This window comes from Rhinolophus hipposideros (assembly GCF_964194185.1).
Source record: "Rhinolophus hipposideros genome assembly, chromosome: 10".
Lineage (NCBI taxonomy): Eukaryota > Metazoa > Chordata > Mammalia > Chiroptera > Rhinolophidae > Rhinolophus > Rhinolophus hipposideros.
The window spans coordinates 50,372,448-50,384,679 of record NC_138056.1 but is presented as its reverse complement, the minus strand read 5'-3'; the positions used below and the strand labels follow the sequence as shown (position 1 = coordinate 50,384,679).

Genomic DNA, 12,232 nt, shown 5'->3' with positions numbered 1-12,232 from the left:
ATCTCTGAGATTTTGTTTCTTCTCACTTGCTCACTGTTTTACTCTCAGCACCTACCAGGGCCTAGCAAACAGTAGGTGATGAATAATATTTGCCTGAAGGAATGAGAAAACTGATAGCTATCAAACAGATTTCCAAGTTTTCGGTAAACTCCAAGGTGTGATCTCGTATCAGTAGTTATTAAAATATCAGTCCCAAATGATGGCTGAAATCCTCCTTGTAAAGATAGTTTGTCCAGAAGGGTCTCTGGGGAAGCTACGTTTTAGAACGATAGCAACTCTCTTAGGCAGTTTCGGGGACTCCTAAACTCCAGTTCCCATGGCGCGAGCTGTCGCCATCGCTGGGTATGAACAGTCCAGCCGACAGATAGCAGCTGGTCCCCTCCTCCAGGCAACACCTCTCTTTCCATTGTCATCTCTCCACAGCCTTTTTTTAAATCAACAGTGTCATCTTTTATTTTTAACATGAGACAGTCATCGTGCAGATGTAGAACTGCTTAGAAGGGACCATTTTTCTGACTGAAAGAGCTGTATGTGTGTGGAGAATGCAAGGCCCACCGTGACCCCTCAGCCTCCTTTTTCATCGTCGTGTGGCCTCCTGCCACGCTGTCCTCTCAGGCATACACCATTCCTGGGGTCTGGATGCATTCGCTGTCGTTGTGCTTCTCAGAATCATTCATTTATTTATTGTCTGTTTGCTTTTGGGCAGGTGGGATACCAATGCCCGAGCTTGTCCCAGACCCATTAAATCGGGACTCAAGCATTGGTACTCCACCCCCCACCCCCATTTTTTATTAGGAAAATTTTCAGAAGTACGGCAAAGTGGAAATAATTTTATAGTGAATACCTGGGTAACCACCACCTAGGTTCTTCTACCATTAACATTTTCGTATACTTGCTTTATCACATCCACTATATGTCCTATATTGACAGGTATATTGTGTCACACCCCTATGTTCATCCATTACTCTATTTGATTTTTATAAAATGTATTTCAAAGTGAATTGCAGATATTAGTATACTTCTCCCTACGGACTTCAGCTGGTGTTTTAAAAAGCTCACAGGGGATTCGAACAGTCTCGAGTCAAAGACCACTAGTCTGCCCTCTTTATTCTTCAAGCCCCTACTCTGAGTACCACCTCTTCTCTAAAGCCTCACTGATCACCTTCATTCAGCGCAGTCTTTCCTTTGTGTGTCTTCCAACATGTTATTGCTTGTCCTGTTGTACAGCAGTACTTACAAGTGGCCTGGTGGTGTGGTTTCCTGGGTCCTGTCTGTCTTGCTTACTGTCCTGAGAGAACCTCGAGAGCTGCGATCATATCTTGCTCTTGTATTTATCTCCAAGTCCCTGGTTTCTAGCATAGCACCTTACATACTCATACTCAGTAAAAGTGTATTGATTTGAATTGTACTAGAATGAAGAACCTGCAACTACAGCACAAAGTGTGTATAACTTTCACGTGACTGATTTGAGGATCAAGGATTTATATGTCTTCTTTGGTGCTTAGTTCATGGCAGACATTTAGTAAATATCAATCAAGTCCAGCCCAAACATGTTTCTATATTACAATATTTGCCATTGTCTCGATTTGACTCACGTTTTGACTCACCTAAACGTAAATCAGAAGGAGCAGAATTCCGGTCAGAAAAGACACAAAGGAGCTAGAATTACCTCCAGTGTAGTTGGAAAATCCTTTGGCAGATAGTCTGAAGACATGGGTTCTATTCCCCACCTTTAAATTGCTGTGTGACCTTAGATAATTTCCTTCTTGGTTTTTGGACCTGTGTTCCTACCTGTTGTATGAGGTGGCTAATATGAGGGGGTCAGATTAGATAGATGACTTTTATTTAAGGTTGCTTCTGGCTTTGATGGTATGTGTATCTTAAATCTTTGATTACCTTGACTCTGTTATATACAAGTGGCTGTGGAATCCAGATGTGACCAAGTAGAAAGAAGTAGTTTGTGAGCACACTCCTTTCTCCAAATCCCTGTTCAGTTTTTATTCAGTATGTAAAGTACCTTACACATAGTAACTACTTGGAAAACATTTTCTTTTTCTTTTTTCTACTCTAGCACTGTACCTTTATGCTTTTTACAGCATGCTATGCTTTTTACAGCCAAAGAGGCACAAGTCGCTTCCCCTCCCTGGTTTGCTCTTAACCAGTATCTGTCTAGAGACGGCACAGTGGGAAACAACAAATTGCAGGTCATAGGTGAAGGGACTTCTGCAAGGACTGTAGCCGGTAAATAACTGAGGACTTCAACTCAGGTCTCCTGATTTTAACTCTAGTCGCCTTTTTACTATATTGCCCTACCAGTGGCCCTTGTGAAACCTCACAGCGATCCTGCATTTATTACAGAGCCATTCAGTTGGTTCATAATGAATACTTCAGTATAATTTGTTGCTCATAAATTGTTAGGCTCCTTGAGCCTCTGGGTCATTGGTAAAACCTGGTCACTTTGTCTTTCTGTTATATCAGTTTGTTGTCTAGGATGGAGTGAGTGGTGCCGTCTACTGTCACCCTAGATGCTGGCCTCAGGCCCACTGACTGCAGCGTCCCAGAAGGCACTGGTTGGCCTACAGACACTACAGACCAAATCTTTGGCCTACAGACACTGTGTCTGGTTTCCTATTTCAAGAGTTAAGAGTGTTTCTTCTTTCCCCTCTCAGGATTGAGGTTTTTGACTTGTTTCCCTGTAAACAAAGTTTAACATTGGGTAGGTTTTAAAATGTGCCAAGTCTTGTGCTGAGTACAGATGGACGAAATGACCAGTGAGGGAATCTGTGACGTGTAAAGAGAGTGAAACTTGTGGAGAAACCACAGGAAAGAACTGGTTTGAGGGCGACGGGGAAACTAGAAAAGTCCAAGTCAGTTCGGAGAGAAGGACTAAGAAGGCATGAAAGTGTGTTCTGTGAGTGCAGTTGAGGGTCCTGCAATGTTTCGCATTGAGAAAATAGATTTGGGGGGTGGGGACCTTGAAAGATGATTGAAGTATCCAAAGTTCTGTCTGGGGAAGAGGCAGTAATTTTTCTGAATAGTGCTAAGAGATAGGATTTAGGACTAACAGGTGGAAATAGTTTTTGTTTGTTTATTCATTCATTTGTTCATTTTTTCACATCTTTATTTGTTCAACAAGTCTTTATTGATTGCCTACTCTTTGCTGGAGTTGGGGCTGAAAAATAAATAAGACTGAAATTAGTTCTTGAGGAGTCCAGAGTCTAAGTCTGGTGGGGGAGGGGGTTTAAGGGGAGGCAAACGCATAAATAAGTAATTGCAGTGCAGTGTGAGATAGACAGAACTTAATTGAAGTGAGAACTCTCTAAATGAGGTGACCAAAGATAGAATAGGCTAACTTAAAAAAAATTTTTTTTATTAGTTTCAGGTGTACAAAACAATGTAATGGACATTTACACTCCTCACAAAGTGATAAGAATAGGCTAACTTTTGAGACTGTAGATTTCCTGTCACTGGAGGTTTTCAAGCATAGGCTGGATGACCTAGGCTGGAATATGATACAGAGGATTGAAGCATTGTAACTCAACAGCAGATTTTAGGTTTTAAGTAACTTGGAATCCTTTTGAAACTGGACATCTACCACCATATTCTTCAAGCATAGGGAAAGAACTGAGAAATGAAGAAAAGCTGGAAAGGTTGATGAAGTCTTTCTTGGCACAGCCCAGGGCTGTGGTCCTGAAAGGGAGTTACATGTATTCAATGAAGTTGTTGGCTGACTCACCGAAGAAGCAAGGAAGGGCCTGCTCTGGCTATCAGGTGGCTGCAGTGAGTGTAATTTTGGAACTGGCCGTCCCGAGTGAGAAGGTACATGTGAGAGCGAAGCCAGAAGTTCTCTCTCGGGGAGCTGAGGGACTTGAGTTGGGGCTGGGAGGGAAAGCAAAAGGAAATCTGCAAAGTGAAACTGGAAGAAATGGATACAAAGCATACCATCCAGAGAGTTCATATAAATTCACAAGATGGTCCTTGCTTTCTTGACTTGATTGGTTCAGAAAGAGAAGTCAGGGGCAGATGGTTTGCCAGAGGAAGGTCAGGATGATTATACAAAGAGATGAAGTTTGAATTTGACCTTGAAAGATGATTAAGATTTTTATCATTCAGAGGTAGGAAAAATCATTGGCAAGAAGCATTGGGGCATTAGGAGGAGGGTAAGAGACAAATTCAGGAGAACAGAGGTTTCTAAGGTATAGTAGGAATGGTGTAATGGCTTAGTTTCTGAGGTGGCTCATTGCCAGATTGTAAAGAGCCTTGCAATTTAATTTCCTACACTCCTTCAAGGCAAGGTATAGATCCCTGTGCAAACTTTTGATTAATTAAAATATTTATTGAATCTACTGTGAGTCAGATATTATAGTAGACACTTTTGGATTGCAAAGGTGACAAAATCGAGCCCACCCTTTGGGGAACATTTCTGGCTCCTGGTGAAGTCAGTTGTAACAGTAAAAATAAATATAATAATCTGGAAAGTATACCCATTGCCTGGTGAGTGTGGAGGGAACACCTAGGTGAGAGCATTTCCAAAGGGCATGTTGAGAAAGGACGTAAGGAAAAAATAGATGCAGGGCATCTTTTAGTTTTGCATTTATTAGAAAATATTTAAAAGACTCCTATAGATTTTGTTCATAGCATTTAAGTAATTGACATCTAAAGTAGTGGTATTGAAATCTGGCTGGAATCAGGATCACTAATTTTTTAAATTACAGAATTTTGGCCTTTACCCAGTCATACCAAATCAAAATTTATGGAGGTCCAACCAGGGCATCTAAATTTCCAAAAAAGCTCTTCATGATTATTATGGTGGTTTTGATTTTTTCCAATTAGAAACTTGCGTCTCCAAAGCACTGTTGTGTGCGATTCCAATGAGCTTATGTTCTAAATGGTCATGGTTAAAGATACAATTTCCGCTGTCACTTGGACAAATAATGAGAAACTATTAATTCTGGAAACATCCATGTCTATCCATTGAAATTTAAGGTAATAACATCTATGTTCATTAGAACTATTGGTACATCTGATAGGGATTTTTCACTTTTATTTTCACTTTATTTTATTTCACTTTATTTTCACTTCTGTTTTCTAGATGAATTGGAGATTGCTACTAAGTTCGACATCATGTAGAACTGGATGGTTACTGCATTGACCATATATTTTTAGAACTAGAAAGATGGATGCAGGGCATCTTTTAATTTTGCCTTTATTAGAAAATATTAAAGAGACTCCTATAGGTTTTTGTTCATAGCATTTAAGTAATTGATATCTAAAGTATTTTGGAGGAAGGAGATAGTGGAGAGGTGATATAGGCCAGGGGCCGCCAACTTTTCCTGTAAAGAACTAGATAGTAAATATTTTAGGTTTGTGGGCATACAGTCTCTGTTGCAACTGCTCATCTCTGCCATTGGAAGGTGAAAGCAGCCATAGACAACATGTAAATTATGGGTGTGACTGTGTTTCAATAAAACTATCTACAAGCCCTGCAACTTTACTGATCCTTGATATAGTGATACAGCCCATTCCCGAGAGGGAATGTGATTTTCCTAAGGTTACAAAATGAGAGGTTGGCAGAGGATTCACTACATGGAATGCTGTTAGCAGTTTTAATTTACACTTCATTTGAATGAATAAATGGCACCCAAGTGGTTAAGGAATTTCTCTAAAGCTAGTAAGGGGCACTGGGATTCATACTTAGTTTGGCTGGGCCGAATTTCTGTCTTTTAAACTACATTGTCATGGTTTTCTGTGCTCTCTAATGCCTTAGATAGGGGAATGCAGAGGAACACCAGAACCTTGTGAATTTTCAGCAGCGTTCGGCACAGAGTAGGTGTTATATCTTTGAGTATTGTGAACTGGATATGCTAGCAGTCGTCATGCTATGTAAGCCCTGGAAGGGCTTAAGCTGGGCCCTGGCGGAAGAGTTGTGTAGTTTGGATTCTTTTAAACTTTTCAACACATAGTTTCCTCTTTCTGAAAAATAATAAAAGAATTATGTTCTTTTCTTTTGATTCCAGTAGCTGCTGGTGGTGTTGACAATGTCAAATAACGGCCTCGACATTCAAGATAAACCCCCAGCCCCTCCAATGAGAAACACCAGCACTATGATTGGAGCTGGCAGCAAAGACGCTGGGACCCTCAACCACGGTTCCAAACCTCTGCCCCCAAATCCAGAGGAGAAGAAAAAGAAGGACCGATTTTACCGATCCATCTTACCTGGAGATAAAAGTACAGTATTGCTTTCTCATCATTTATACACCTTTTTTTTTTTTTTTTTTTTTGTAACCTGGATAAGAGATCTATCCTTTCCTTGACTTAATTTTTCGTTAAGACCTTTATTTCCCAATTAAATGTTTCCCTTGTCTTTCTTTCCTAACGTGGTTGAAGTCAAATGGAAAATAGACCGTTTTAAAGTTCTGTTAACTATCTGAGCAACTTCTATGAAAATAATTATGCTCTTGCCAGAGTTTAGACGATCTGAAGCCACAATTACTTAAAAAAGTTACTTTTTAAGTTCTTAAACTGTTTATGAACTCACAAAATATAAGAACTATTGAAATGTCTTCATGTGGAAATGTTTTTCCCCAAGTTATTTTTATGTGGAATGTCTTCTTTACAGATTCTTGATTGTCTCTTCTTTATTCCTGTGTCCTGAGCTCATACCCAGATCTGGGGATTAAATATCAGTAAGAAGGGCAAGTAATAGCTGAGGAAACGAAACTGAGAAAAGGAAGCAGGACTTTTCTCAGGAAGCAGCATGAGTTCACTGAAAATGTCATATTAGGAGGCTCATTTCCTTTTTACTGATAAAACTTCTAGAAGAATAATCGGGATTTTAACAGTGTATCTGATAAAGTCACTGAGATCGTATGGACGAGATAGGGAAATAGAGGTTTGGATGTTCTCATGGTTAGATGACTTGTTTCACACCCTCTCCTCCAAATATTTATTTAAATGTCTATTGATATGAAGTAAACTTCTCAGCCATGCTTGTGGGCCTCGTTCTTATGGCATGCTGAAGAAATTGGCTTTCTGTCTATATATAGTTATCGTGAGCTTCTGATTTAGGTGGACCTGGGTCACATCCTGGATTCATCACTTACCAGCTCTCTGACTTTAGGTATGTCAGTTGACTTCTTTGACTTTTAGTTGTCTATCTGTAGGAAAGATTGGGATTTTCCTATTTGTAAAACTGGGATAATATCACAGGGTTGTTGTGTGAAGATTACGTGCCAATTTCCTAATACAGTACCTTCTGCACAGAAGGTACTCAAATGTTAGTTCCCTTTCTCTTTACTCATTTAGTGAAGTTGGAAGGCGTAGCTAGTAGACTACATGACAGAATCAGAATTGGGATTCTGAAACAGTAGGCCAAATACCACAATTGCAAACTGCAGAAAATAGCTCGCATTGCAGAAAAATATGACTGTATAACTAACTACACATCGGGGGCGATGGTAGATGATTGCGTCATTAACCAAATAAGGAACACAGGAAGAAGGACAAGTCAAGAGGGTTGGTGGTTGAAGAATGGGGAAAATGATGATTTTTTAAGCACAGTGCATTTGAGGTGAAAAGAATTTTAGACACGTTGCATTTGAGATGTCTTGACATAGAAATGTCTGATAGGTAGTGCTCTTACAAATAGGAAATGATTGGTGAGCAACTGAAATAAGAATGATTGAGGGCTTATATTGAGTACTTTGGGCTTGTATCTTTGTGTGTTTACCCTTTCCCCTCCTGCACCTTCGTTGTGAGCTCTTTTTGCGTCTAGATAGAAAAGATATGGGTAAGTTGCTTAACTTGAATTTTCTGGCTAATTCATTTATAAAGTAGCTGCCAACTTATTAGGTACAGGGGCTGTGTTACCCTACCCTGGCACCTTCTACCTCATAAATAGCCATTTTTTTATCCCTCAATTTAGGTGTTTCCTTATTTTTAATATTGTGCTTTAATCAATCATAATTCTTATAAGATCTCTATAAATAAGTCGGTCTGTAGCCTAAGTTTCCACATGTGTAGTAAAGAGGACTTAAAATTAAAAATTAAAAGATTGGCTTTGTTCCTGCTGACAAACTAGGAAGATAATAAGATTCCTGCCTGATAGGAAACATCAAAATTAAAAAGTTTTATGCTTCAAAGGGCACCATCAAGAAAGTAAAATGATAACCCACAGAATGGGATAAAAATTTCCCAAATTATATATCTGATAAGGGACTTATATCAAAAATATATAAAGAGCTATTAAAATTGAACAATAAAAAGGCAACTTAAAAAATGGGCAAAGCATTGACTAGATATCTCTCCAAAGAAGATATACAAAAGGCCATGCATGAAGAGATGCTCAAAATCATTTGCCATCAGGCAAAGGCAAGTCAGAACCACAGTGAGATACCACTTCACACTCAGGGTGGCTCTAATAAAAAGAGATAAAAATAAGTGTTAGCAAGCACGTGAGATATTGGAACCCTCATACACTGCTTGTTGGTAAGACGGTGTAGCCAGCTGTGGAAAAGTCTGGCAGTTCCTCAAAAGGTTAAACATAGAGTTACCATAAAACTCAGAAATGAAAGCATGTCCACACAAAAACTTGTGCATGAATGTTTATAGTAGCATTTTTCATAATAGCCCCAAAGTGGAAACAACCCAAATATTCCTGAACTAATGAATGGATAAGTAAAATGTGGTATATCCATACAAAGAAATATTAATTGTTAACAAAAAGAAATGCCACAACATGGGTGAACCTTGAAAACTTGTTAGTGACAAAGGACCAAATGTTGTATGATTATTTTTGTATGAAATGTCCAGAATGGGCAAATTCGTAGACAAAAAGTAGATGAGTCTACTGGAGCTGTGGGGGAGGCAGAGGGGATTTGGGGATTTTAGCTAAGAGGTATGGGTTTTCTTTTTGGGGTGATGAAAATGTTCTAAAATCGATTGTGGGATGGTTGCCCAGCTCTGTGAATATACTAAAAGCCACTGAGATGTGCACTATGTGGGTGAATTATATGGTATGTGAATTATATCTCAATAAAACTTTCTTTTTTTGTTGTTAAAGAAGATTTCCTACCTTAAAAAACAGATGGAAGCATAACCTTCAGATATCATTAGGAACTGAAGGGATGATCTTATGGTTTGTATGGGGAGGTGGGGGTATGGATATGTGGGTTGTAATCTTGATTCTGCTGCCATGAATTGGCTGCCTGATTTGGGTCGATTACTTCTCTCTGTAGACTTCAGTGCCTTTATCTAAAAAATTAGAGTCAAACCAGTAAACATACAATCTCTCATACAATCTCTTTGAAATGCTGTAATTACCTAAAGGAGATAGTATAGAGATGAAGTTTGATCAAGTTGTATATGTAGGTCATTGTAAAGAATCCAGGCCATTGTAAAGTACTTGAATCTGTGATAAAGCTGTAGACCCAGAGGTTCTTCTGGAAATCCTTGCGGAGTAACTTTAGGCCAAATCTGGTCTGAAAACAAATTTCTTAGCTCAAGATCAGAGCTGTATGTCTATGCATTCAAAGCAGGGAGGTAGAAAGCATAGTTACAAGAAGTTCTTGTGAAACTTCTTTCATCCCTAGTAACCTCTCTTTCATCCCCTTGGTACATAGGTTTCCCCTCTGAGCACATCGGTTTCACTCTTTGCTTTAAGACCCTAGATGGCTGTAATTGATGCGTACACTGAAATGAAACAAATGAGGTTTTTTTCCTTTGGTTTCGAACCTTTGTTCAGCCTGACTTTGTGCTTATTGGTACCGCCATGGAAGCATTTGTTGACCTGCTCCTTTGTACTTACCTTAGTCCTGGCAGGATACACAGCAGTGTTGGAAGTCTTTGAAGTGGTATGCCCTTCATCAAGTATTTGAGAATTTATATCAGCTGCATAAAGAGAGAGAGATGGTCTAAAGCTGGACTTAGAGAACCTAGATTTGAGTCCTACCTCTGACATTTACTGACTCCGTGATTTTTTTCCCCCTCTTACCTATTTACTTTAATCCTAGTATCCTCATCTGTAAAATGAGAATACTCGTAATTTCCATCTAACCCATATCCTTATTAGGCTTTTGTCATTTGATGTAGTGGGGGTAAAAGCATTTTCAAAAGTGTAAAACACTATACAAATACGAAGTGTTTTCTTGTTTGTTTCTTTAATGGATACCTCATTTCTTTCTTTTTTTTTTAGTATTTTGTTTTATTTATTTTTTAATTAAGGTTTGTTGGGGTGGCAATTGTTAGTAAAGTTACATAGATTTCAGGTGTACAATCTGTAATACATCATCTATAAATCCCATTGTGTGTTCACCACCCAGAGTCAGTTCTTCTTTCATCACCATATATTTGATCCCTTTTACCCCCTTACCCTCTGGTAACCACTAAACTATTATCTATGAGTTTTTGTTTCTCATTTGTTTGTCTTGTTCTTTTGTTGTTTTTGGTTTATACACCACATATCAGTGAAATCATAGGGTTCTCTGCTTTTTCTGACTTATTTCGCTTAGCATTATACTCTCAAGATCCATCCATGTTGTCACAAATGGTCCTATTTCATCTTTTCTTATGGCAGAATAGTATTCCATTGTGTATATATACCACAACTTCTTTATCTATTCATCTATCGAAGGACAGTTTGGTTGTTTCCATGTCTTGGCCACCGTAAATAAAGCTGCAATGAACATCGGAGCACACGTGTCTTTATGTATAAATGTTTTCAGATTTTTTGGGTAGATACTCATGAGAGGGATTGCTGGGTCATATGGTAATTCTATTCGTAATTTTTTGAGGAACCTCCACACTGCCTTCCATAGCGGCTGCACCAGTCTGCCTTCCCACCAACAGTGTATGAGGGTTCCTTTTACTCCACAGCCTCTCCAACACTTGTTACTATTTGTCTTGTTGATGAAAGCCATTCTGACTGGGGTGAGGTGATATCTCATTGTGGTTTTTATTTGCATTTCTCTGATGATTAGTGATGTTGAGCATTTTTTCATGTCTATTTGCCATTTGTATGTCCTCTTTGGAGAAATGTCTCTTCAGGTCCTCTGCCCATTTTCCAATTGGGTTGTTTGTTGTTTTGTTGTTGAGTTTCATGAGTTCCTTGTATATTTTGGATATTAGCCCCTTATCGGAGGCACTGTTTGCAGAAATCTTCTCCCATTCAATTGGTTGCCTCTTTATTTTGTCGATGGTTTCTTTTGCTGTACAGAAGCTTTTACGTTTCATATAATCCCATTTGTTTATTTTAGCTTTTACTTTCATTGCCTTTGGAGTCAAATTCATAAAATGCTCTTTGAACCCAAGGTCCGTAAGTTTAGTACCTATGTTTTCTTCTATGCAATTTATTGTTTTAGGTCTTATGCTTAAGTCTTTGATCCATTTTGAATCAATTTTGATGCATGGTGACAGATAGCAGTCCAGTTTCATTCTTTTGCACTTGCCTTTCCAGTTCTCCCAGCACCATTTATTGAAGAGGCTGTCTTTTCTCCATTGTATGTTTTTTGCTTCTTTGTCAAAAATTATGTGTCCACATTTATGTGGTTTTATTTCTGGGTTCTCAATTCTATTCCATTGGTCTATGAGTCTGTTTATCTGCCAATACCATGCTGTTTTGATTATTGTAGCCCTGTAATACAAACCAAAGTCAGGGAGTGTGATACCTTCAGCATTTTTCTTTTTTCTTAGGATTGTTTTGGCTATTCAGGGTCTTTTGTGGTTCCAAACAAATCTGATGATTTTTGGTTCTATTTCTTTAAAAAATGCCATTGGGATTTTTATGGGAATCACATTAAATCTGTTATATTGCTTTGGGTAATATGGCCATTTTAACTATATTGATTCTTCCAATCCATGAACACGGAATGTCTTTCCATTTCTTTGTGTCTTCTTCAGTTTCTTTTAAAAATGTCTCATAGTTTTCAGCATATAGGTCTTTCACATCCTTGGTTAAGTTTATTCCTAGGTATTTTATTATTTTTGCTGCAATTGCAAAAGAAATTATTATTTTTTAATTTCTTTTTCTGAGATTTCATTGTTAGTATATAGGAATGCAGTGGACCTTTGTATGTTGATTTTGTAGCCAGCAATTTTACTGTATTCGTTGATTGTTTCTAATAGCTTTTTGGTGGAGTCTTTAGGTTTTTCTATATATAGCATCATGTCATCTGCAAAGAGTGATAATTTAACTTCCTCATTCCCAATTTGGATGCCTTTTATTTCTTTCTCTTGC

At 38.4% G+C, this 12,232-nt stretch overlaps 1 protein-coding gene across 6 annotated transcripts in view; it reads left to right on the top strand.

Annotated features, from left to right (window-relative positions):
* Nucleotides 1-12,232, top strand: part of PAK1 (p21 (RAC1) activated kinase 1) — a 191,304-nt gene that overhangs the window by 126,759 nt on the left and 52,313 nt on the right. For 4 of the 6 annotated variants that reach the window (XM_081063763.1, XM_081063762.1, XM_081063764.1 and 1 more), the window contains one exon: nucleotides 6,018-6,228. In XM_081063763.1, the coding sequence (XP_080919889.1) occupies nucleotides 6,039-6,228 (190 nt within the window). In that variant the 5' untranslated portion in view covers nucleotides 6,018-6,038. The remainder of the gene's footprint in view (nucleotides 1-6,017; nucleotides 6,229-12,232) is intronic. The other 2 variants (XM_081063766.1, XM_081063765.1) reach the window with 1 other exon arrangement.